At 37.3% G+C, this 26,402-nt stretch overlaps 1 protein-coding gene across 2 annotated transcripts in view; it reads right to left on the bottom strand.

Moving 5' to 3' along the window:
* Nucleotides 1-26,402, bottom strand: part of LOC121670479 (sodium channel protein type 1 subunit alpha) — a 93,324-nt gene that overhangs the window by 38,716 nt on the left and 28,206 nt on the right. For both annotated transcript variants that reach the window (XM_042040757.1, XM_042040756.1), the window contains exons 3-15: nucleotides 25,739-26,054; nucleotides 19,149-19,267; nucleotides 14,564-14,653; nucleotides 13,638-13,766; nucleotides 12,836-12,927; nucleotides 11,650-11,922; nucleotides 6,191-6,254; nucleotides 5,676-5,817; nucleotides 5,338-5,544; nucleotides 4,540-4,845; nucleotides 3,417-3,797; nucleotides 2,121-2,253; nucleotides 1,075-1,313 (exon numbers count right to left, since the gene is read on the bottom strand). In XM_042040757.1, the coding sequence (XP_041896691.1) occupies nucleotides 1,075-1,313; nucleotides 2,121-2,253; nucleotides 3,417-3,797; nucleotides 4,540-4,845; nucleotides 5,338-5,544; nucleotides 5,676-5,817; nucleotides 6,191-6,254; nucleotides 11,650-11,922; nucleotides 12,836-12,927; nucleotides 13,638-13,766; nucleotides 14,564-14,653; nucleotides 19,149-19,267; nucleotides 25,739-26,002 (2,439 nt within the window). In that variant the 5' untranslated portion in view covers nucleotides 26,003-26,054. The remainder of the gene's footprint in view (nucleotides 1-1,074; nucleotides 1,314-2,120; nucleotides 2,254-3,416; nucleotides 3,798-4,539; nucleotides 4,846-5,337; nucleotides 5,545-5,675; nucleotides 5,818-6,190; nucleotides 6,255-11,649; nucleotides 11,923-12,835; nucleotides 12,928-13,637; nucleotides 13,767-14,563; nucleotides 14,654-19,148; nucleotides 19,268-25,738; nucleotides 26,055-26,402) is intronic.

A 26,402-nucleotide genomic window follows, 5' to 3' on the forward strand; every position in this document is an offset into this window, starting at 1 on the left:
GGGTTTTATGTCAGGGAGGCTAAAACTGGAAGAATGTGGTGCTTATAGACAGGTTCTCTCACACTCCCGTTGTAGTCAGAGGTACACCAAGGTTTATACTGAATTTTCTTGGTTAGAAAACAAACCTATAAAGTGCTACAAGACAAGATTTTACATTTTATTAGGAAACAAAAGCTCAGAATTTCCCTTAAGTATATGAAAATCAGCTGTACAATTTTCTATTCATTCTCCCTCCTAAATCCTATAGTTATTTACATGATCTATTAGTTCCTCATTACAAAACAAGAATTATTAAAAATCACATTATAAGAAATAAATTCTTAAAGTGAGAGATAAAGTAGGACTGTAGCTGCAGATACTTCTGTGTGATCAAACCTGTCAGTTCAAAAGCATAAAAGCTACAAAAAGTTAACTCATGAAATCTTTAATAATTTATCTTTTTGAAGCAGAGAGAAAGGGAGAAAATACAGCTGACAACATAAAGAAAATATATTTTACTAATTATCAGAGGATAAAAAAATAAAAAATAGGAGAGGAAAAAGTACAGTGGGATATTTTTCACATAAAGCATAGAAAGAAAAAGATGCACTTATCCATATAAAAAACCTTTTGCAGAAAAAAATTCTAGAAATGCTTTTAAAGGGATCTTTTAGCTAGTGTAAATTTCTGCTCAGGAAACAGCAATTAAAAACACATTCATAATTTAAAGATTTGTATTGTATTGATTGAGAAATTAACACTGCATTTATTTGCATAGTGCCTCTTTCACGGAAGCAATGCATTTTCTGGTTTAGTAGTTACACAAATCAAACTCTGCTTAAGATGGACTTTACTTAATGTAGTATTGGAGCCAATTTTTAAATTTTTAATTTGGTTTTGCAGAACACAGCAATATATTGATTTTACAGTATCCTACGCTACATGAGTCAGGGTTGACAGTCAAATTTCCAAAAATGTTCTGATACTTATATCTGGAGGCCAATAAATATCCAAAAAGTTGTTAAAACTTCTTCTTTCAGTTATTACAGGCATATTTCCTTCCAAATCATGAACACAAAAACCCAACAGACTTACCAGATTTCCAACTGAAAGTACTTTATTGAATTCTTCCGTCATCGGATAATGTTCCATAGCCATAAAGAGTGTATTTAAAACAATGCAAATTGTAATAGCCAGGTCAACAAATGGGTCCATTACCACTAAGTTGACAATATGTTTAACTTTTAACCAATGTGGACTGCAGTCCCAGATCAAGAAAATATTTGCAAATTTATACCAACATGGTGGGCATTTCTGTCTTGATTCTTCAAGTTCTGTGGGGAGAAGAAAGTTTATACATGTAACTATGTGATTTCTCTAACCTTCCTCATTCCAATATGAATTGTACCAATCAAGTTTTCAGTCTGTAGTGGTGTGCGGATTAACCTCCTTTAAGCCTCTATTCTACAGGGCTTTTAAGAAAGGTCTTTAAAAATTGCTATCAAATATATTTACTATGTTCAAATCTTATCTGTCAAGCACAACTTCTTTGTATTCCAATCACTATGCCAATCAGTATCAATTTATACATCAGTTTGTATTATGTATTTAATTTTTCCTTGGTTACACTTCAACTTGTTTCTCCCACCTACTGTTCTAGTATGTAAATATTTTTATTCTGAAATTTGTGGCATTTAAATAAAAATTTTCATTCCTATTTCAAGAGAAAAACACCTAGAATTGCTTTAAAGAGTAACTGAATAAATATATCTGCAAAAATGCGTATATATTTTAACAATAGTTGCATAAGTTTGAAAAATGTTCGGTGGCTTTTTTGTGTCCATTAATACATTTTTAATTACTATGCATAAGCATCCACTCAGTTATGACCATGCACATGACTTAGATGGTGACAGAACAATGAGAAAGAAATGCTTCCTTATGTAATACCTTTAATGCTTAGTTATGTAATAACCTTAATAAATAAAGAGCTTTGAATTTACTGATAAATATGTGTCAGTTTGTGAGATGTTATCTGTTACTTAAGCTATTTTAAATCTGTTTTCAAGTTTCAACTCAAGTTTTTCAGAAATCCATGGGAAAAACAGGATTAAATATTAAACTATGCATAGCACACACACCTTCCACAGTGTTTGTGAGGATGCTAGCAATACTCATGGCTCTTTCCCTTAAAGCTGGATCTTCCAGGAAGTCCATGGAAACGTGAAAAGAACCTGATATTCTCTTCCTCATTTCTGTTTCTGTCGTGGTGCCCTGTACAGAGAACAATAGTAGGTGAGACCATGATGAAGAAACAATGAGATAAACAAATACTACATAAGCCTGTTAGTAGTGTCTTAGCTTGGACACGTGCCCCGTGCTTTATATTTTATCATGTCGGACTTTTATTACTTTTTAGTACCTTTTAAATAATTTTGGAAAGGCATTAGGTCATAGGTACCTACAGTTCAAGACAGAGAGTTTATTTACTTAAATTTTGCATTTTTTTCCTTCAAGATATGAAAAGTCATTTAAACAAATGGAAAAGGTTTGAGTTCAAAATACTGCACAAAATTTTGCAAACTGCAATTTGTTTCCGTGGTCCTGCTGACAGAATATTCTGGGGTTTGTAACATAATAGCCTTTTCCCCTAATCAAACTGTAGCAAGTAAGAAAAGTCTGACTTCCTCATGCTTCCTCATGCTAGTATTTTTTAGCAGTCTGAGTAGACAAATTTTGACTAAACAAGAGATTTTTTGGAGACATTTTCTCTTACCTTGTATATGGTAAGAGAATGGCAGCAATTTGTGCTGCACATATGTTCACACAGACATTTGCATCTTTGGAAGTATGTATTGAACTGTGATCTTTCAATGAACTATTTGTTGTCTATACGACAATACTTCACAAGAAATGGATGGAAAATATATAGGGATGGGAAATAAATGGTAATAAGGAATTGATAACTTCCTTACATTTTTGACCAGGCTGATAAGGAAGAATGATATCAAAATTAACTAATAATGCTAATTTTGATAGTGGTAATACAGCATCATATTGATTGCAGTTATATAACATTTTTGTATAATATTTTCCATTGTATGTCAACTACGATAGCTAGATGGACCTTTAGATCAGCTAAAGGAAAGTATGACACAGTAATACAGTAAAGCATTGCATTTTTATGAATGTGTATGTTATTTTTTTATTACTTGGAAACTGCGACTTGCATTTGTTAGTTATGAGAATCTTTGTAAGTAAATGCTTAGGTTGCAAACCTATCTCAGCTGGTTTATTTACTAAAGATTTAACAAGATGCAGGAGCATTCACAGCTTGACCAACCAGGAAGCATTGCCAAGGGTTCCATTCTGTAGAAAACACTGGCTGGTGCAGTAAGAAAAGGCCACCATGCCTAAGCCATTTAAAACTTTCTTACATTGTCATCAGTAGCTGGTTTATCTATTATCACCTCTGGCAGAAGCTGTCCAACAGGCGATGTAGGAACAGATGGTCCGCCAACCAGGGAAACCACCCCATTGCAATCCACGGTGCTGTGCATCTTCCCATTCACTGGAAACACTGCCAGCATCCTGGATGACCTACTGGCCTGGCTAATGTTACTGTTGCGCCGTTCACCGTGTCTGCGCGGCACAAAGAGAGAATCTCTTCTGCTGTCATTGTCTTCAAAAGTGCTGTGCTCATCATCAGCAAAGTCATTTTCAGATCCTACATCCTTTGCTCGACCTCTGAAGCTGAAAAGACTTGTTCTGCTGTTGCGCCTTGGGGAAAACAGGGAGCCACGAATGCTCAGCAAAGACTGCAGGCAAACAAAATATGTGGTTGTTAGCTGAAATCCTCAGACTTAGCACTGTTATTAGATTAGCATAGATTTTCTTTTTTTCTTAAATGAGAGTAACCATATTACCCAGAAGCTACATGCTGCTGGGAAATTTTTGCATGTATTTCATTAGATATATATTTTGCAGATAGAAGTATCGCTGTTCATGGATTCTTAAGACAAAAACCAGTGCTGAACACTCCTTTCTCAGCTAAAGCTACCAAATAGATTAGTTGCATAATTCCGACCAAAAAAGGAAGTCTATACATGCACTTTGTTTCATGTATGAAGCATCTTGCCCATAGTGAACAAACGTTGGTTCAAACATCTTTTAAACAAGAAGAAAATGTGAGGCTATTATAACAGAAAAATACTGTAGCATTTTAACAGGTCTAGGTAATATATAATCATGCTAAAAGGAACAAAACCCCACATAACCAATCAGAGAATATTTTAACATGATTTTAAAATAATTCTATTAGAAGAACAGAGATGTGAGGTTACGTTTAAATCTAGGGGGTTTTTTTACAAGGCAGTCTGGCAGCTAGAGCACTTCCTCTCAAGCACTAGCAACCCTAATTAAGGTTAATGAAAGTATCAGTATTTCCTTTGTTTATGCAGTAGCATCACATTACTGTACTTTAGGAAGACTAAAGTAGTTTTGAAACAGCCTATGATGCTTTAAATATATGCTTTTACTAAAAATAATTATAGGCAATACCTGATGTGGAGAGGAATACTTCTTTTCGTATGTCAGTCTATTGCCTTCAATAGACAATCGGAAACCTTTCCTTCTGATGCTGTCTTCTGATTCAGATTTGTGAAATTCATCTTCATCTTTTTCCTCTCCTCCAGACTGTTCTTTCTGTTTCCTTTTCTTCCTTCTATTTCTCCTTTCTTTTGCACTCTTTGAGCTCAATTTTGATGCGTCTGAGGAACTTTCTGAGAGCCCTCCTGCTTCTCCTGCAGCACTGGGCTCCCTGGACTCTGCAGATGCTGTTACTGCTGCTGCCGTCACTGCTGCTGCCTACCATGATGGAGAAGGAATTTATGTCACTGAGCAAAACACAACATAATGTTTTCCTTTCTTTAATTTACTTATACATAATTTCTACTCCAAATGTCTCAGATCTTATATCCTACTTTCTATAGGATATCCTCTCCCTAGATTTTTTTTTCTAATTATTTTTAATCAGTTGACTCAAGATATGTGCTGGTCATGGACTTCTCTCATCCTTCATGAGTAAATTTTAAATGCAGAAGTCTAACAGATTGTATTAATGACACTATACTAGAAAAACATAGTGAATAGCCTATACCTAGTTTTGAATATTCCTTCTTGATGGCTGAATCATTCACAATTTCATGTCTTCAGTGCAGAATAGAAAACCTCTGAGCTAGCTCTGTCATTGAAAGACCAACAGGGTGCTTTATATTTCCAAATTCAGAAACTGTAGGGAGAATACCTCTATTAAACTCACTTCCTTACACTCCTGCATTACTACACCATAAACTATACCTGTGCTGCTTCTTGTTGCTTCTTCAGTTGTTCCAGCATCTGTTGAAATTCTGCCTCTTTTTGCTCTGCTTCTTCCAGGGTTGCTTGATTCTGCTCTTCGTAGGCCATGGCAACCACAGCCAGGATCAGGTTGATCAGGTAGAAAGAGCCCAGAAAAATCACCAGAACAAAAAAGATCATGTATGTCTTCCCAGCAGCACGAAGAGTCTGGAAATAATAATTCATTTATAAGCAAGAATAGGTTAACAGAAGCTCTGGTTTTCATACTGTTAAAATTAAGATAAGGAAATTGACTCTAGTTCTCTTGCATCACCGATTTTCATTTAAAAAATTCTCACCAGCTGATAGAGGTTTTCCCAGAAGTCCTGAGTCATTAGCCGAAACAGTGACAAGAAAGCCCAGCTGAAGGTGTCAAAACTTGTGTACCCATAATTGGGGTTTCTACCAGCTTTCACACAAGTATATCCTTCTGGGCACTGCCTACAAAGACAAACTGGACATTACCTACTTAGTAATTTTAATATTGTCAACTGGATATTGGTGTATTCATATGTGCAGCCAGAACTGCAAAATAACAAGTTTTTCCAGGTTTTCCCATCACATATTGCTGTTCCTGTTATCAATGAGGCAGGGGCTATAGTAATACTAAATTACTCACTCACCATGCAAAGACTGTTTATCCAACCAATTTACTGAGCTCTGATCAGGAACACAGATCCTAAGCCCAGTGTAAAAGCCTTTCCTATGTGAAAGGAAGTGGTCACTCAAAATATAGCCCTGCTCCAACTGCACATCTACAGAACATGGATCTAATTTCTACACAGTGCAATAATATGATAAAATTCAGTCTTACCCAGCGTCAGAACTATTTCCACAAAGCAGAGCATCATTTTGCCCTTCCAGAAAATAAAAATGACCTGTTTAGAAAAGAATTTTAAAACATTATAGAATTCCAAATATAGCCATTATCTTAAATCTCTATTAAATAAATATTTTGACTCTAAAAGTTTTAAGGTGATTTCTGATCCAATTTTAAACAAACAATATAATTTTCTCAGCAGAACAACAACTTTAGAGTAAATGACATTATTAATTTCATTAAGCACTATCGCTCACAGTACTTACTGTTAAAATGCCAAAATGTACTAAAAATTCTGTCAAATGCTTCTGGATGTAGAGTCTCCCTTCTGTCTGATCACTGAACTAAATCATGCTTTGTGGAATAGTATTGTACAGTTGTTTATTAAAATAATTACAATCGATCTGAAAAAAAAATCTCATAATTTATTTAAAACTTTCTGATCGGTATTGCCAGGGGTTCCAGTTTGTTGCTTACAAGCACTTGTTACCTAATATGTAAACTCTGCAAAAACCCACCCAGCTGCTGATGGCTCTGATGGTAATGGGTGTGCACACACGGCAGTTGTACCCACTGACTGTATGAAGGCCCTGGCATACACCTAAATTTAACTCAGACATAATTACTGCAGCAGTCACAACTTCTGTAAGAAAGATTTTAAGAGTACCTGACAAAATTATTGAACACCTTTGGAAAATAAATTGGGTAAGTTCCATCAAATCGCCCTGTAACCAACCATCCCATAGTCTGTACAGTAATGCCATAGTTAAAGGACATTTTAAATGGTTTAAATAACAAAGACATTGACCTATCTCTTCTTACAGAACAAAGAGATTAAAAAAACTTTGTGCTTATTAAGATTCGTTTTGACTGTATCCTTGAGAAGTGTTTTTCTTTTTCCCCTCAGAGCAGATGCTTGCAGTCTTGATTGCTGAAGTCTTGATTTTTGGAAGAATTATCACAGGAGGAGCTTCTCCTGTAGTAACAATCTCCCATTTGGTCACAGGCATAAGGATGTTTTTTATACAGGGTGATACCATGTGTCCCATCTCTGATGGGATCCAAAAGCATTGCTCAGGCTGTCTGTAAGGACAGGGCGGGGACATGGTGGTGCTCCCCTGAGAAGCTCCTTAGCTCCATTACTTAAGAAGCATAGGAGCTTCAGAATTAAGGTGGTACCTTGTTTGCTTCCTGAGAAGATTTGAACCCCACGTTGGATTTCTTTTCCATTGAACTGTCCTGTTAGATTCCCTTAAAATCTCATTTGAAAATGAGTGCGAGTTTAAACTTGACTTTGCCTGTGCTGCCCAAGCCAGGTTGCTACAGACACTGATGAATTCTGAGTCTGAGGAGGTGTCACAAGCTGCTGGCTCAGCAAGAAGGGACACAGTACCTGGGTCAGCTCCATCCTGTGAGCAAAATTCACCACTGGGAAAAATGAGACCTTGTTCTGACACTCTGTGAAGGACTCATTTTCACTGTCTAATGATCTATCTGCATCTCAGAGGGAACAATCTCCTGTGCTGTGTGAAGTGCACAGCCCTGTGTGTGGCTGCTGTCACTCTGAGCTGGTGTGCATTGCAGAGCTGCTGTGTGCTGAAACACAGCTGTAAACAGAGAGCTGACAGGATGCTGGCCACAGGTGACCCTTAGGAAGCAAATCTTATTCTGCATTCAGTCAGCTAATCATGATTAAAACATGTTGGAACATAACAGCTGGTTGGGAAGAAAGCAAACCCACTTTGATATAGTTTACATGGAGCAGTCAGTCCTAATCAGCACTGCACCAGCTGAGCTGAACTGCTACAACAGGTCTGCATTCAGGTTCTGTGCCTCAGACAAGATGTGCCCTGCAAGGGTGCTGTACTTGCCAGCTACACGGAAACAAGAGCCACACAGGCTTTCTCTGAGTGCACTGATACACTTGGGCAAGTGCTCAAAATATTATCATGATAGGAAAATTTTTATAACACACAAGCTGAGCAGTATAAGCATGTGCCCCTATCTAGATGCAAAACTTTGAATTGTGTTTTACCAAAGTAATGTGAAAAATCCCTTTCTACACCAATGATGTATGTTTGGCTCCTCTTTAATTGATTGGGAAGTGGGAATATCTCCCTGGTAGGTGAGTGCTTTACTTCAGGCAAGATTAACACTGTTTGAGTAAGCATAGGGTGTAACATGAGAAGCACAGAGAATAATTTTTATTTCACAAAATAGATTGTGAGATGCTTTTTCTCAGAAAAAAATTGCTTGTGGAAAGGTTGTTAAGATAAACCTCATCTTATCTGGAACTAAGTTTATCAGAATTCTTATCTTTGAAAAAGAAAAAGGGGGGGGAAAAAAAGAGTGCTTGACTCGTTAGTGCCAGGAAAGCTTGCATGAAGACCCTCTCACAATGGTGTCTCCAAAAATGAGCTCAATGGTAAAATTAGGGCTTATGTGCCTTTTTCTGCATAGTATACACAACTAATGGCATAATAACTTCCATAATTCCTAAAAAAGACACTGCCATTGCACTGCTCTGAGCTGGAGGTAGAGCACTTCTTACTGCCCTGTGAAGCAGCTGGTTTTTGTATCCTGTCTGCCTGCCCACATGCAAAAAGAGAGCAGGAAGCTGTGAGAAGATAATTTTTCTCTTAGAAACTGCTGGTAAGCAAGGACAACGTTATTAAGTTCATAATAAGACTTGTAATTTCATTATAAATTTCATAATACATATGAAATCCTGTAAATATACCAAGGGTTCAGGTAGCCACTCAGTAAAATACTTCCTGGAACTAACTCAATTGATCTTTGTTTTCAGGGTGCTTCAGGTCTTCTTTAAGTCAACTGAAATCAGAACTTGAGTTTATAAATTCTTTGTTTAAAAGTCAGGAAATTAAGTTTGGCCTTGAAGTCTAGGTCTTCATTAGGAGGCTGCTTAGACTTTGTTATACCCCATAGCATGGGATCTCCAGGAATTCACATGTTCAAGTAAATTGAGCTTCACAAAAAGATTGATTTAAGAAATTCAGATGGAAATCCATCATAGTCATTGACTGGTTGTGTGATCACAGTCAGAAGCTGTCTCACTTCTATTCAAAATTTGTCTGGCTTTGACTTGCAGCTGTTGAACCTGTTATATCTCTGCCTGCTAGATCAAAGATATGTCTAGGATGAAAATTCTGTTCCCCATGGGTTTTTTTTTTAACTGTGATCAAATCACCCCTTAAACCTTCTCTTTGATATGCTAAGTAGGCTGAGCTCCTGGTCTATCTTGGTATAAAGCGTGTTTTCCAACCCTTTAATCATTCTACTCTTTTTTGAACTTCCTCCATTTTTTTCAACTTTCTATCTAAATTGAACTTTATATAGTATTCCAGTAGCAGCTGCAGTAGTGCTAAATACAGGGGTAATTCTTTCTTCCTGGTCAATAATTTATTTATGTGAACAGGATATTATTTAGCTTTTTGGCTGCAGAGTTTTAGCCTTAATTAGTCAGTCCTGGCTGTCCCAGAGTGCCCTAAGTGCCTCAGCCTCCCTATTGTTAAGGGCTTTCCAAGTGTACTTTTATACCCTGCCTTTCAGTTTCCCTGCAGCCTTACATGTAAGCTGCTGGGGCAGTGTTTTCCAGAGCCTCTGCGGCACTATTTTTCCTTTGTCCTCATGCTGTTCTTTGTGTTGCTTTTATTCTCATGACATTACACTTGCAAACACACTATTGCCACAGCAGGTGCTCACAGGAAGCAATTGTCTCTGGTGTGAGATTCACCCCTCTTTCTCCCCATTTTTCCTACTCTTTGCTTGTAGCTTTTGGTTTATATTAAATGACCTAATAACGTGCATGTACAAGCTTAAAAACCAACAGCTGTGCAGCACCCACTCTGATCAAAGGGCACTCCAAGTAGTGCTAATAGCACTGTAAGAAGGAGCAAGCTGTAGGGAATTTGAGGAGATGCTAACGAAAGTCACAAAGTTGCTATGGGAAAAGTGTCACTGCTGCACTGGAAAGGATACCCAAGTGAGGAGACTCACCTGGAGACCCCCCTACTTCTCTTTGCAGCTGGTCACTGTGATCTCTTTTCCCTTTCCTTTTCTATCTCTCTCTCCTCTTTAGTTCTTAATTTACTCCAAAAAGTAACTTTCACTGTTAGAGATGATGCATGGCATCACCTACAGTCTCTATGCAAACCTGTCTCAACATGAACTGGGAGCATTCCTTTGTAGGATAGGGAGCATAGGTTTGTTCGCTCACATTTAACTGTACTGGAATGCATTTCTTTATCTGCTCTCAGTTTGCCAGACTGCTCTGCATCAGCAAAACTGGTTGAAAATTCATACTTTGGGAAATTATCAAAGTGGAAAGATGCATTAAAACAATGTCTGAAGAAATTTGTCTGAGGTTGCTACTATTCAACGTTTTAACTAATCTAGATGATGGAAGAACACTTATCAAATTTGGAAATGACACCAATAAGGATGGTGGTGAGTTTGAGGAAAAAATTCAATTTTCAAAGGTTCCAGACAGCTGGAGAAATAGTTTGAAAAAAAATAGGGTGTTGTTCAGCCTGGAACAATAAACTGATTCAGGAGCAGGTAGACAAAAGGCAGAACATTACTACCATTGTAAACAACAGCAAGCTATATAGGATATATGAAACAGAAGTACAAGTCACTATGCTACCACTTCTTCCCTAATTAGTACTCCCTATGTGGAGTAGAAATGCCTATATGTGGGTGCTGCACTTTAAGAAGCATGCTTATGAAAAAGAAAGGATCTGGATGAGAGAGCAACATCTAGAAAATACATTGTAGGAGAAAATGGTTAATGACCCATGTTGTTTAGCATACAAGAAGATTGAAAGAGGAGAGAACAGGGCATTAAAACATAAGAATAGTCTCTTAAAATTTCAGAAACTGTGATTAATGACAGGGAATAATTTGGTTTTGATGCCTGTGTTGCAGTTTATAAGAACAATAAGCATTAATTTTAGCAGAAAATATCTGTTAGACCTCAACTTGCCTCAATAAAAGTAACAGTAATAATAATAATAATAACAATAATAATAATAATAAGGCACAAGAATGAATGGATGGTGAAAATACTGAGGACCTCATCACTGGACTTCTCACTGCATATCAGAAGTCTCTGATATCTGCCAGAAAGGACATAGAATGCTGCTGCTCATCTTGCTTTGGATAACAGAATGGAAAATATTTATTAAGTAATTTTAGGAGTCCTTTCTGTCTCAGGGGAGATGCGAATTTGGCAGATAGAGTGGAGAAAAAGTACTACATCAAGTAGCAAGACCATGCCCCTTATTCCCTCTTCCATGCAGGCCTTTAGAGCAGACCTATGCGAGAGAAAACACTTCTGTCGTAACTAAATGTATCATCCCTTCCCCTCCTTCCTTCTAAGAACTGGGTCAGCCACAAAACACTTCAGTGGGAATTCTGCAGACAATACTTACTTTCATCTTCAATGTATCCCTTCCAGTCAAACGGAGTCACTGTTGAATTAACCAATGTACCATTTTCACCTATGGTGCTGTTTAGCTGAGAAGTAATATTTGTTTCCAAAGTAAAATTTTCTGGAGGCCACTGCAGGCATTTATTCCTCAAGTTGCCCATGAACAGCTGCAGCCCTATCAGTGCAAATACACTCAGACAAAACACAGTCAGGATCATCACATCTGAGAGCTTCTTCACAGACTGAATCAGGGCTCCCACAATAGTCTTCAGGCCTGCAAATGGAAAAGAATTTTTATTCTGCTGTTGGAAACTTTTTCAAAGCACAAATATGGCAGTGTCTCCCAGTAAAGTTACAGATTTCATGCAGAAGCCCAAATACATGATTGTAATGTCTGTGAAACAACACTTTTGTGAAGAGATTTTTCACTTGTGAAAATGAATAAATAGCTGAAATTAATGTCCATTTGAAACAGTGAGTGGAATGAGTTGCATATATTTCAAAACACTTGTTTTAATGGTAAAACAAGCAACTATTTTTTACTCATGCTGTACATTAATCTCACATAAACGTCTTCTTTCTTTTCATTTGTCAATACATCTTGCTCCAAACCTTTACTACTATCAGTTTTATAACATACTAGGTTTAGAAGACAGAAAACCTGTTCAACAATAAATAGGATTCAAATTTAATGCTATAAAACTGGAAATGGTTTGGAAAATTGTAGCTTTTTAAGATAATAAATCCCCCATGCAACACCCATGCTATTCTTTATTATCTTATTCCTTCATCTTCTTAGTAAGTCAACATTTCAAACAGTTTCATTTTTCAGACACCAATATTCACAACAAACACCACATAACATCATGTAGGTAGGATACACATGGGTAAGAAAACTTCAGGGCTACTAATATTCATTGAATGTGGAGAAGAAAGCTTGACGTCATACGATGCAAACCACACACGCTGTGTACTGCAATGTCTCATGCAAGAATCTGTTAAACTCAAAGGCTGATTTCAAAAGGAAAGTGCTCATTTTTAAAAGCAAGGAATCAGAGATTTCAGTGAATTCTGATACCTTCTGATTCCTGCTTTTTTTTGTGGAAAGAAATAAGATTTATATTTAAAAAATATGAATTCCATTTCAGTGAATTAAAGTCAGCCTCAGTGTTTAACCTGGCTCTCACCTGGAATGACTGATATTGTTTTCAAAGCTCGGAGAACTCTGAATGTTCTCAACGCTGAGACATTGCCCAGGTCCACAAACTCTGTCACATATCTGTAATAGGGGAGTTCACACACAAACACAATGACAGGATAAAAAGGAACAGTTGGGAGGTACGAGGGGCCTAACACCTTACACCAGTTACTTCTTACCTGGAATTACAGAAATAGTTTTCAAAGCTCTCAATACTCTGAAAGTTCGAAGAGCTGAAAGATTGCCTAGGTTTACAAATTCTGTTACATACCTGTAGGATTAAATCACAGTTATTCAGAATTTAGGCAAAGTTTATGCTACTTACTTGGGTCTTTCATCAAGACCACTTTGGCGTTTTTAGCAAAAACTTAAATAGCAACAGTCAGAGGTTTACCTTTCACTGCAGTTTGCCTTGCATTAATATACTTTCAGAGCCTTCAGCTAAATTAAATGTCTCTGAAGTGAATCACACTGATTTTACTTTGAAAGCCTAAAATTTATCTAGACTAGATTGGTAAGTTCGGAGAATGAAGTCAAAGGGAAGCTCCTTTCTGCTCAGGAAAAAAAAAAAAGCAGGACATGAAATTAGCCTCTCTAATACTAGCTGTACTAATGGCTTCTGCAGTATTTATGTTTACATCAAAATACGTATTTTTGAATGTGAAAATTATTTTAGACAAAAGTAAGTCCATAAAAGAATTTCCATTTAACAAAATTGGTATGTATTGATACTAATTTCATGCCCTTTTTGCCCTTTTCTTTCCAAGAAATAGCAAAAAACAAGAACTTACGCGAAGGTAATGACAGTGAAATCAAGCCAGTTCCATGGATCTCGAAGAAAAGTAAAATCTTCTAAGCAAAAGCCCCTTGCAATGATTTTTATTAGAGACTCAAATGTGTAAATGCCAGTGAATGTATACCTGAAAAATATGGGAAAATTTAATCAAAAGAAGTAGCAACATTTGACATTGGTATTCTGAAAGAAATTTGAAGATCAAATGAAAGGGAGTTTTTTTCACAACTGGAGAAGAAGTACAGTAAATAAGGAATTTTTTCTAAAATGCATAATATGAATCAGACATACTTGTGTATTTACGTGCATTAATTGTGACATACTGTTGAAGTTTAGCTGTCCTGGTCTTGCATATAAATAAAAATAAATAAATCCATCAAATACATACCATATTAAAATTTATTGCTGACATTCATTTTAAAAGTATGCCATACTAGGTCCCTTACTCTTAAGCAAGAAAGATGTGAGCATAAGTTACTGGACACTGTCTGAATCACTAACATGTAAAACACCTGGTATTGGCTCTAAAGAGGGAAGGATGCAAGAATGTACTGAATCCTCATTCTCACTTTAGTAATACTTTTACTATGCTGCTCTTAACTGATGTGCATACAGGTGCCCATGGTTCTGCTACTAATGCAGTGGTGTAAGGAAGGCTAAAAACATTGGGGAGGTGCTAAACCATGGAGAAAACTGGTGGAATCTCAGTACAATACTATCTGTAAACAATTTTCATGGTTTTTCTATCCAACTGTTCTACTAGACTGAGGTTCTAATAATTGTTCAATGTTTCTACATAGTTTAGAGAGGAAATAGTCATAGTGCCTCATGATAGCTCCTGCTAGTACATCTTGAACTGCAGTTACTGGCATGCTAACTCCTAGAGGAACAGACAAAGACTTAATGAAATAGCATGCAACTTACTCTACATTCTTTGTCCAGTCTGGAGGGTTACTCATGGTCATAAATACGCAGTTGGTCAAAATAGTGCACATGATAAGCATGCTGAATAATGTAGGTAAGGTTAAGGAAAACACAGTAGTTATTCACACAATATCACACCAGTCATGACTTAAGTACAGCAAAATATTGCCACTTCCACAAAACTTTTAGACATTGGTAAACATTGGCATACACTTTGCCTAACCTCATATTTTTCACTTTAGTACCTTAGACTTTAATAGTGGTCTTGATTTGTTGACACTCTGATGTTGGTTTGTTGGTGTCTTCATGTTCTGTTTTCAGCTGGTACTGAAGGGAGATGGCCCTCACACCCTGGGAGGTAACATGAGTTGAGCAACAGCCAAAACCAAAATAACTTGCAAGAGTATACATACATACCTGGCATGACTGAATAAGTGTTAGTTCACTTCTACAGTCTTGGTACTAAACCCAAGAGCTAGCATATGCAAGGTAAAAACAGGTTTTGCTATTTACCCGGAGTCAGAGCTGAGCTGAGCCAGTGCCACTCCAGCACCCAGCACAGCCGGTCTGTCAAAAACACAGAATAAAACACAGAATACTGTTTTTAATTGCTGAGGTGAGTGTATTCCATGTTTTCCTAACATTAGCTTAGCAGATTCATGCTTCAATCAGTGAAACAGAACTCCACAGAGAGCTCACAATTTAATGTGAATAGTTTTCCAGTATTATTTTGGGGCTCTCTCAAAACACACATTAGCAGCAAAAGCAGCTTATTTGTTTCTACCAATGTTATAATTTGAAAATGCTTCAATAAGTGTGGTCAATTGCTTGAAAAGCACAGAAAACTGGTGACGATTATAATGAAAATGAATTTTTATTTGAAGTTCCAGCAAGGAACATTTAGGCACTCTAGGACTATGAAACCCAGACTAACAGCTCAGATGGGCTGGTTCATGGGAGGTGGGACAATCCACTGGGGCTTCATGACACTCAATGCGATGTTCTTTTCCCACCAGATCACTGCCTCTTCAGACAGCGCAGTTCTTCCCTTTCTGTGGCAGTAAACTCGATTCAAACATTTGGAAATACTGAAGTAACCAAACTAGACGAAAAGCTGATTCAGAATGGCCACATGATGGCAGCAAAAAATAAGCTCTGCTACACGTTTATACGGAATGGTTAGCTTATTTTTCCTCTAGTCATCTCTCTAAATTATGTGTTCCTTAAAAGTACTTGCATCACCATAACTGACAAAGAAAATAGTTTAAACTACAGAAAGCTATTTACAGCTAAACTTGTACCTGAGAGCCCAGAACTGAATTTTTTTTTTTTTTTAAATCAAGGAGATAGCATTTGGTTGTTTTGGGTATATTTTTATACCATCAACAAAACCAAAATGAAACAAAAACCAAACCAAACCAATCAACCACCACCACGAAACCCAAACCAAAAACGCAACCCTTCACTCTAGGTGAAGGAGAAATAAGAGAAGTAGCACCAAGGTCTAAACTTCTCAGAAAATTGGTGCCATCATTAAGATCGTTGCTTACAGCAGCTGAAAAATTCAAACTTAAGCGTACCTTTTCAATAAACACTGAAATCACAGGGAAGGATTTTGCTGCCTGACTCCCATAGACAGGTGCATGACCTTTGCCTAAATGCCGGATCCAGCACTGGATAATGTGGTATATTTCAATAAGTGACTTAACTAATTTTGAAGATCATGTTGCCATACATGCTCTGTAGAGCAAAAATCATTCAGTGCCTTAGAATAAATTATTAGAATGCCTTAGGGTGTTTGTCACCACAGTCCACAGACAGGTCTAAAGAGCCTGTTTTAATTTAATTGGGAAATTCCTTTAAGTATAGAGAATCCATTTTGGAATCCAACTTGGAGATGCCTGGCTGCAGTTTCAGTCGTCTGAAAGATGTTCTCAGAGTTAGAGAAGTGCAATGTGCCCTTAGGAGAGCTGAGGTTTCACCCCTGTGCAGTGTGTTGTGTGCTTCCAGCTCAATGTCATGGTACCGTTCATAACAAGAGCCACAGGTAGGTCCTTGCACGTTGCTCACTCTGTACAAAACTTACCATATCTGGGAGCTGTGGGGCCAAAGTGCTGTTGACTCTGAAAGGGAGCAGATGCTCAGTAAGGGCTAACATACTTAGAAATATAAACTCTGACCATTTCTCTTATGAGAATCTCAAACATAACTGACACATTCAATGTCTGTGCATCTCTTCTGTCCTCTCCCATATTTTGAGTGGTTGATTTACAACTCAGTGTTCCCTTAATTTACTATTTTACATTCTATAATTTAGCTATACACGTAGGCAAAAAATTCTGATCTCTCATGACTTCTTCATGGAAATGTACTGCTTTTTTCGTGCTCTTCCCATATAGGCAAGCAGAGGCACCACACAGCCTCAAGCTAATCAATTACAGGAGCAGCTGAAGTCTCTTATCACCTGTGTGGACTGGTGGAAGATGAAACAATTGGAAAAAACCCAAATATTGCCAACTGGTTTCACAGATACCTTCTGGCAGTCAGGCCACACTGAGGAACACTGCAATGTCAGCTTCCAGAGCCTTGCACAGGGGTACTTACACATTTTCTCTAGAACATCTCCCCAGTTCTTTCTAACATTCCTTAACACTCTGCAGCTCCAGCCACGGCCACCTCCCTGGTTTTGACTGTTCAACACTACTTATTCTCACCTCTTCATTCTTTCTTATTAATTGCCAAAGCCGGACCATCTCCCATCACTCTTGTGTTGCCCCCTCAGTTCCATGTTCTACCTTAAGTTGAGTCAGGCAGACAAAAGGGGAAAAAGAAAAAAAAAAAAAAAAAAAAAGCAGACTATTAGGAGATGAGTCAGCAGAGAGAAATTCATGCTGTCACCAGTTTCTGTATCCAGTATTACAGTAGGTACTGGCAGTGAGAATAATTGCAGGAAAACTCTGTGAGTACTGGAAAGAGACACACTGTTTCTCTGCAGGGCAGCAACATCTGCTCACATGTCTGGGCACATGTGATCAGAGAGCCCTATACAGAGGTTCAGAGAATTTGGAGGACAGACAGATGAAGGTTTTCCAACCAATGTGCCAGTGTCATTGTGCTTAACACTTGTCTTTCACACTGAAAGGCACATTTCTGTTACAAAGGCCAAAATGCCAAACACCTGCCACAAAATGTGGAGGAAGTAGAGTTTATTGATAAAAGTCAGAGGATTATTAAAAATAATAATTTTACCCCTAACCTTTTTTGTACAGGTAGGTAACCTTGTATAAGCAGCTGAAATTTGAACTGCAAAAAGAAACATATTTAATGATTCTTAGTTAAAACACTTTAATATTTGCAGTGTTTGTACTATAATGAAAAATATTAAAAATTTTTAAAAAAGAAAATTACAGACCCTGCACATCTATTCTTATGTTTTAGATAAAAAAAATCTTATGTTTATATCTAAAAATAGTTACACAGCTGTAACAGCTATAGTTAGCTGATTGTAAAAAGAAATCAGTCCATATACAGAAAGAAAACCTCTTCCTGTAATAGAGTTAAATTACACAATCGGTTAATAGATAGAAGGAAAAATACTGAAATGACATATTCTCTATTAGAATTTCTTTTGTTCACACTGTCATCAAGACCAGCTGGATACTCTTTGAACACAATTAGGAGAAACCTAAAACCAAGACCAAACTCAATAACCAGTATGCCAGTGGAAAGCATTACCCACAACTCAGCCGGGTGCAGTGTGGGAAGGTATTGTAAACCAGGGTCGTGTGAATGGATGAGCATTCATTGGAGGCTGCAATCTGACAGTATTTGGCTGTGTTTTTTCACCATCACCACCACTCTGTCTGTAGGTCTCTGTCAGGTCCCTGAGCTACTGTCCCCAAATGCTCCCTGACTCCTCTCCAGACACCTTCTTCCCCTTCTCCCACTGCTTTAACTTCCCAGGAGCTTAGAGCGAAACGTATTCTGAGCCAGCAACCATTAGCCTTGTTTCTTACTTTTTCCAAAGACCTAGAAAATTCTGCCAGCACTCTCTAATAATAAGGCTTCTGCCTTTGATTACTTGTTCAATGTTAAAAGTCTTACTGTCACACTGAAATTTTAATTTGGTAACTACTTTTCCCAGTCCTGAGGTTTTGCAAAAAAAAATAAACAACTGCACCAAAACCTCACCCACTGGAAATTCCCATCAACCTGTTATGACCATCAGGCAGCAATCCCCCATGTCAGTCTAAAACTTTACCTTGTGCACATCCCATCAGTTATGGTCTCCCAATCTGTCCACCATCTGCATGTGCAGATGCCTTGCAAACCGCCTGCAGGAATGCTGCCTATGCTTTCTGGCAATGTATTAAATTTGGCAGAGGCTTATGGTGCAAATGGGCGGGTTTGGGAATGTGAGAATCAGCATGCACAAGCCAGGCTTCCAGGCACACTGCTGCAGCAGACTGGATAGCTGATCTTGAGGATGGCCCCAGAAGAACCTTGAACCTTTATTTATGATGAAACAATTACATTTGCTTAATTTCAGTGTGTAATGTTTTGAACAACCACTAAAAAAGGATATGAATGTACCAAAATTTTAATAGCTATTTTTCTAAGAGGGTTGAAGGGAGTTAAAATGTACAGAGCAGAGGTGGCACTGAATCGGAAGATTGCCTTCCCTTTATTCAATACTATAAAGGTCTGGAAAAGAGAAAGAAAAGACATTTTATCAGTGTTTATTCATACAGATTCTCAAAAACTGTTACAAGTAAGCAATCACCAAAATTGTAACTTTTTGAACAGTTGATACACAAAAAGCATGACTAATTTTTCAAATAAAAATTATTTCCAGTACTTACGTGATGAATATGACATATGAAAATTTAATTAATTCAATTCATTAGTGTTTTTGTTTTACTTCCTCATTAAACAAACTCAGTAAAGTATTATTCCTTTTAATGTGTTCCTTGTAAATAAAGATGCACAAATTATTAACTGAAATTCTAATTTTATTCATGTTTTCCCACAGAAAACTCTCCCAGTTTGAAATAGCACAAGCAGGGTAACCTCACCTGTGGACTTTAATGATATATTAGTCTTACTAACTAGAAATACTTCTGCAAGCTGATTTATCCACTATCCATTTGTTTATAATTTTTGGTTTTTTTTGCTAAGGAGTGAGGGAAATAGCAGTAACACACAGAGCCATATTTAGGTAGGTCTCTGAGGACTGAACATCTGAATATACCTCCTGGAGGAGTGCAAGCGACAATCCCAAATGATCCTCCTGCACAATTGTGGTTTCCAGATGTGAAACTTTCCCAGAAAATACATACTTTTAAAATTTAAGTTTAAATATCTATGGAGATAATCAAATTTAGAGAAGCTTACATGCATGCAAGCCTTACATCAGAGAATTGTAGAAGACTCTGTAGGTTAAATGTCTCAAATAAATCCATGAGCTAAACATAAACAGTATGAGAACAAACCCTGCAAACACTGCTTTGCTTCCACTGCAGGCCATCATGTCTGCACCTGCTCTAACACTACACACAAAATGTGGGCTGTCAGGTTTCTTTGATTCACTAAGGTGCTGTTCAACTGCAAGATCAATCAGAAAAGAATGAAAAACAGTGCAGAAGGAAGGAAGGTTCAGTAACTCAGAAGAAATCTGCATCCAGTGGAAGGGATGATTCAAGGATTATAACCGAAATTCAAATGAAACTAAAGGGAAATGTCTAAAATTGCTTTTTTAATTTTTTCTTTTTTCCATTGTCAGACTTGTATATTTTGTAAATAAGCTATGAGAAAGATTCCTTGATTTTTGTTAAGTTGATGATGAAATGAGCTGTAAACTAGAATTGCAGTGGAAGTGTGGGTATGTTAGGTATGTTGGTTTCATCTGGTGTCTGTGACATCAAGTATTGGTTCAAGACTGTAAGCAGTGAAACACATGACTACTTCCGGGAAGGCTGGTAGACAGGGAAAATATTCCAACGACGTTCAAGAAGGACAATGCTTCAGTCTGCTGAGATTTGGAAAGTTTAGTATGTATGGACCATGAAGTATAGATATGAATGTCCAGAAGCACACAGGAAGTGGAGAGAGATGCAGAGATGGCGGTTTACTGAAGGCAGAGCAGAAGCAAGGATTAAATCATGAGTGAAACCTGCTCCAGTCCCAGTTCCAGCGGCTTCTTCCCTGAGCTGTCCCTCCATCACAGCTCTACACAGCACACCTTCTCATACAAACCAAACCCCTTAGGAGTAAGGGACACTACCAGGCAGACTTTACACTATCTTGAGTACAAACTCAGGATGTGTAGGAATGTATAAGATACGTATATGACTTCCCACTTCTGCATAGAAATGGAGAAACGTGAAGCTGAGGACACCCTGAGCTAATGTTTCCAAATTTCCCACTTCCAGTTGGGGCTTACAGGTTACAACCTGCAGATGACCTGACCTTACATGAAGCTTTCATTTCAGCTACTGAAGCAACCAACCAGATGAATGACTTCTTGGCACAATGTTTTAAAGCCTCACACCCCAAGGGGGAAGGTGAATTTCCTCTCCCAGGTCTGTCCCCAGCCCTCAGGACTCACATCTCAGATGCCTCCAACTCATGCTCTTTTTTGTAGTTATGAGGTAGTTGACAAAATGCATTAAAAATCACACTTCCTACTAACTCTGTATCTAAGACTGCAGCACCTTCATTTAGTCAACCTACATTTTTTAAAAAATCTTTGAACACAAGCATACTAAACATACATCTATTTTCTAACATGCCTTATGGAAAATAACAGCATGCTGGCACAGCTCCAGTTTCAGTTGGAAGCTGCTGCTATTTTAGCTGTTCTACTTTCTGCTGCCCTGCATAAGCAGAACCAACAAGACATAAATTCCCTACCTCAGTTTTAATTTTTCTCTCAAAGCATCTTTGTGACTCAAGCTTTCAGTGACTTTGTTGGTCCTCTAACTTCTAGCCTTAAACATGAATTAAAATTGTACCTTATCTCTGAAGAAGAATTTTCATTAAAAAGTATAGATAAGAGCTGATATGCAAGCCCTGTGTAAGCTCCCTGCTATATCTCACTCCATTCTCAACCCAGATGCAAGCCAATGTGTAGGTAGTGTGGATGAACATGAAGTGTTGTACCCAAAGCTGTCAGGACAAAGTAGACATACACTGAGAAAAGCTAGATAAATTCTAAACAAATTGTAAGATCAGATATATGCTGATATATGAAGGATTATGTATAAATTTCAGGCATCATGTTTTATTCATTTTTATGAAGGCACAAAACCGACTCACACTCAAAGTATTTGAGTGTGAATATAAATTCAAAGAATTCCCTGAAGACAAGTCCCTGATTTGCTACTTTTCATCTGTAACCTAAAACCCAGTTCGTTATCTTCTGCCATATTTGAAATAAAGCCAAAAACCGAATTCTTAGCAGGGCAAAGGAGGAGGAGGAGGAGGAGGAGTGTTTTGAGACGATGTAGCTAAGAGAGAAGAGACAACACTGAATAAAGATATGGTCTCTTGGGATGAAGAGTTCCCAAACCTTGTTTCTCCTCTCCTTCCTCCTAGCTAGCTGTAAATGTAGTTTCCAGAAGGCTGGATTTAGTACACTGACTGCTACCACATTGCATTTCCACCTTCTGAAAAACAGGAGGTGATATAACATTGAGCTGGGTCCTCAGCTTCTCTGGAAAAGCTCCAGCAGCAGCTAGAACAGGAAAGTCATGGCATATGCGGAGTTGCCATTTCTTGGTTTGTGCTTATCTTTTGAAACAATGTTTTCCAGCAAGTCCTTCACTTTTTGCTTTGCTAGAACTTTTCACTTAAAAATTATTTCACTTAGAACTATGAAAATATCCAAAATCACTAGTGCATTCACCTTTGCTGATGTAATAATGTGAAGCAACTTTACAGAATCTTTTTGTGTTTGGAGGCATCTTTACTGACAGATGTCATTCAGATCCTTCTGGCAAGAGGCAGGACATGGAGTGGCAACAAACAATGTTGTATCTCTATCAAAGCAGGAGGAAAGTGAAGGTTTACCCACTTAGTTTCACCTGCTCTCTCCCTCCTCTTTAATGCAGCAGCCTAGGTTCAAAGGAAAAGAGCCAGCCCTTAGAGTATGAAACCAAGTGGACCAGATTGTGATTCATGCCCACAGGTCAGGATCTTAGGGGATTCCAGCTGATCTTTTCTCTATAGACAACGGTGTGAACATCATCGATCCTTTGTGATGGCAGCTTGAGCATGAGTAGGCAGTCACTGTTATACTGGGAACACACAGATTTGCACTTACACAGAAGCAGAACACAAAACATGAGTGAAGTTCCAGTTCACTTTTGCTCAATTTTGGATTAAAGAAAACCAAAAACAACCCAAAAAAAGAGCGTTGCAACTCTTTAGGATGCTAAATTTCACAGTTCTAAAGACCAGCATTGTTGGTCACCACAGTCAGCAGCATTTCAGCATAATGAAATCATAAATATATGAGAACGGCATTCTATTCTTTTCAATAAAATAATTACATTTCAAGGGTACAGTTGCTGGCGTTCAGGCTGATACGGTGTAAATCAAAAATACTATCAAGTGTGTAAACCTGCTCTAATGGGCTGTGCTATTGTCAAACAGCAGTTGTCATTATTTTCCTTTTCCTTTCAGGTTCAGATTAGTATTGAGTACAAATATGTCATCTTTTGTGTTAGGTGTTGCATAGAAGCACACTTACAAAACCATAAAACTATTGTACCTATTTGGTTTTGCTTCTCTTAAAAGATTTTTCATTTTAACTTACCATCTCAGGGCTACCTCACGCACAAATTAGGGCTCTCAAACCAGCTTAACATATGTATTTATTCCTTTCTTATTCTCTATTAAACTGTATCAAATCATGGCATGCACGAATGTTTTGCTTAGAAAAAGCAGTCCCAAGGATGGAATATGAAACACTCTAGATGACATTTAAACATTCACCACATGAAACATACACTGAGCTTGATCAATCTTGCTACAAAAAAAAATAGGAAAAAAAATAAAACCAACAAGAGAGATGCAATACTTGCATATAAGGCAAATAATGGATGACTTCATTCATGACCCAACTTGCAAAAAAAAAATTCCTAAAACTCCTATACAGCTTTTACAAATAAACAGTGACCAGTGCTGTGAGCAACCATTTCTATTCCCTATTTGAAAGTTTAGAAGCCAAACTTTCTCATCGTTTCTGCCAGTAAATCAGCTATAGTTTATGCAGAGATCTTAATAGAGGTTTGAAGAAACAGTGGCATCTGGTATTTCCATACACTTGTCCTAAACCCTTCTTGCAAATAAGTATTTTCCTTCATTCTGGTGTTTTTCATTAGACCCATGACATTTCAGATAGATGTTTCACCAGGGAGAAACATAAAATCTCAAATGATTGTGCAGCAATTGTCAGACTATTACATTGGAGAGGGTGTGCTGATGGACCTCTTGGCTTTACAAGGTGGAATTCAGAGAGAGGTAAAGCTGAAATGTTAAACATTTCAGAGATACGTACATTCAGCATTAAGATTCCTATGTGTCTTCTTAGATATGTTCCCTTCTGCTTCAAGCTTTTCTCAAACTATTTCTCCTTCTGAGAATTTCATCAACTGCTTCCAATATTTTCAAAACACAAGTGAAACAAGACATAACTATTTCCAGAATTCACATGCAGCTAGATAATAAAATCTAGAAATTAGATATTTTGAAGTAAAACTGCAGGTGAAAAATTGAAATAGGTATTAATTTTCTGTTAGGAGCATCTATTTTCCTCTTACTGATGGAAGAAAAAACAGAGAGAATCATAGCATTTGAGAAATTTTTTGCCTTGTCTTGGACTGACAGAGCTGTTTCTATTTCTGTCCTGTAGAAGATTAAAGCACGTACATAGAGAGGATATGTGGACTTCAGCAGAAAGAAGAGAATCCCAGAGGGTGTGTGTTTGGACCATACATATCTGGTGTGCAAATAAAAAGATTCTTCCTTTCAAGTTGTACAGAAACTTGACTGAATATTTTCAGTTGGTTTCTCTCCATTTCTTGCAACTCTACCACCAGACCTGGGTGATGTAGTAAGTTTTCAGCTCCATTTGTGAAGGGACTGAAAGGGTCTTCCAGTCCTAAGGGCTCAAAAGGCATATATCATTGATCTGTTTTCACTGCCAGACACATAGGACAGATTGATTTGGCTATAAAGGTCCAGGATGAGTTGTGGGCAGGTAGGGATAAAATTGTATGGAATACTGTATCATGAACAGACACAATTAGTACAGAAATCTACAAGGCCTGCTTTTATAGAAACACATCTTTTATCTTTGTAAAAGTAGAACTGTGATTTAAAGATAAATCTTCATATGCTATGAATGGCAGATAAAGGCTCTTTCAGAGGCACCAGATAATAGAGATAAAAATATTGTTCTTTCACACAGTATTTTCTCTCTTGTCAAAATAGGACTCATAAATCACATGAAATTTAGCAAGCTGAGACACTTAGAACACAGTAGTTTGTGAAAATCAAAATAGCTCCTGTCTTAATATTGACAGTTTTTACAATCATAGAACCCAGTAATTAAAGGATTTCAGGCCTCTCCAAGGCCAGTTCTACTAAAAACTTTAAAATCATTTTTACACTTTTTTTTTGTTATATTTCCTGCTTATCTGTTTGTTTCCCTATCGATCCCATAAATTTCCTAAGCATTTGCTATCAAAGCAGATTTCTGTGAACAAAAGGTTCTATGCATCGGCTCATGCTGTCAGTTTTAAATCTGAATAACCTTAGAGAATTTTGGTGTACTCAGTATGAATGTGTGCTCACTTTTTAAAAGTTCACAAAGTATCTATGTATTATGTATCCTCATCTTTGTATTACATATTGCTTATAATCAAAGACCACATACTATGCTTCAGCTTTGATATAAGTGTGCCTTTGATATAAAGTCAGTTGTATCAAAGAAATAAATTTTGAGGTAAATTAAAAGGGTGAAAATTGGTAACCAATAAGGCAGATGGATTCTGGCTGCAAATTAACATACTGAAGTAACAAACTATATGATCCACTCCAAGAAAATGAAATGAGCATGATAACACACTCCAAACACTGGCATATGAACAGGATTGGTATTAGACTCACTTTTTTATTGATGTAATATGGGTCCATGTCTTCCAAGGGCTCAGACACCATTCCTGGAGGTATGTCGCCATATATAAAGGGGAGTGTTTTTCCTGCCTCCAAATCACTGTTTGGTTTTGGCCCATTTTCATCATCGTCTTTACGATCTTGTTTAGGATTCTTAGCTTTTTCTGCAGCAATGCGCTGTTCAATAGCTGCAAGAGACTCTCTAGTGAAGTATTGGAAGCTGTCTGGTCCTGGTGGTACAAGCACTGACTGCTCCATCTTTTCATCCTGCACATTTTAATTACCATTTATTCTTCTGCATAGGAAAATACTAAAAGAAAGCAGAAAATAAAAGTCAAATAAACAAGCTGAAATCACCAAGTAAGAAAGATGTAGCAGTTGTTTTTAAATGCTATTGTTTGTGGTATGTTGAATTGTTAAAATACGCAATTTGAAAGTTATGAAAAGACAAAGTAAGCAGTTTAGCTGGTAATTTGGTATTTGTAAAAAGCAGTTGTGTTTTTACACTAGTTATTGAAACTGTAAAAATTTCTCAACTTCAGGACTATGATAGTCTTTTACTCCAAAGAAGGAAAAGTATGATGTTTAAGAATAATTAAATACATTCTTTCCTCATAACTCTACTTCTATTACAATCACATTCCTCTGGAATCAATCA

This window comes from Corvus kubaryi, unplaced genomic scaffold, assembly GCF_017639235.1.
Source record: "Corvus kubaryi isolate FWS band 111438036 unplaced genomic scaffold, C.kubaryi_AGA036_p1.0 37396, whole genome shotgun sequence".
NCBI lineage: Eukaryota > Metazoa > Chordata > Aves > Passeriformes > Corvidae > Corvus > Corvus kubaryi.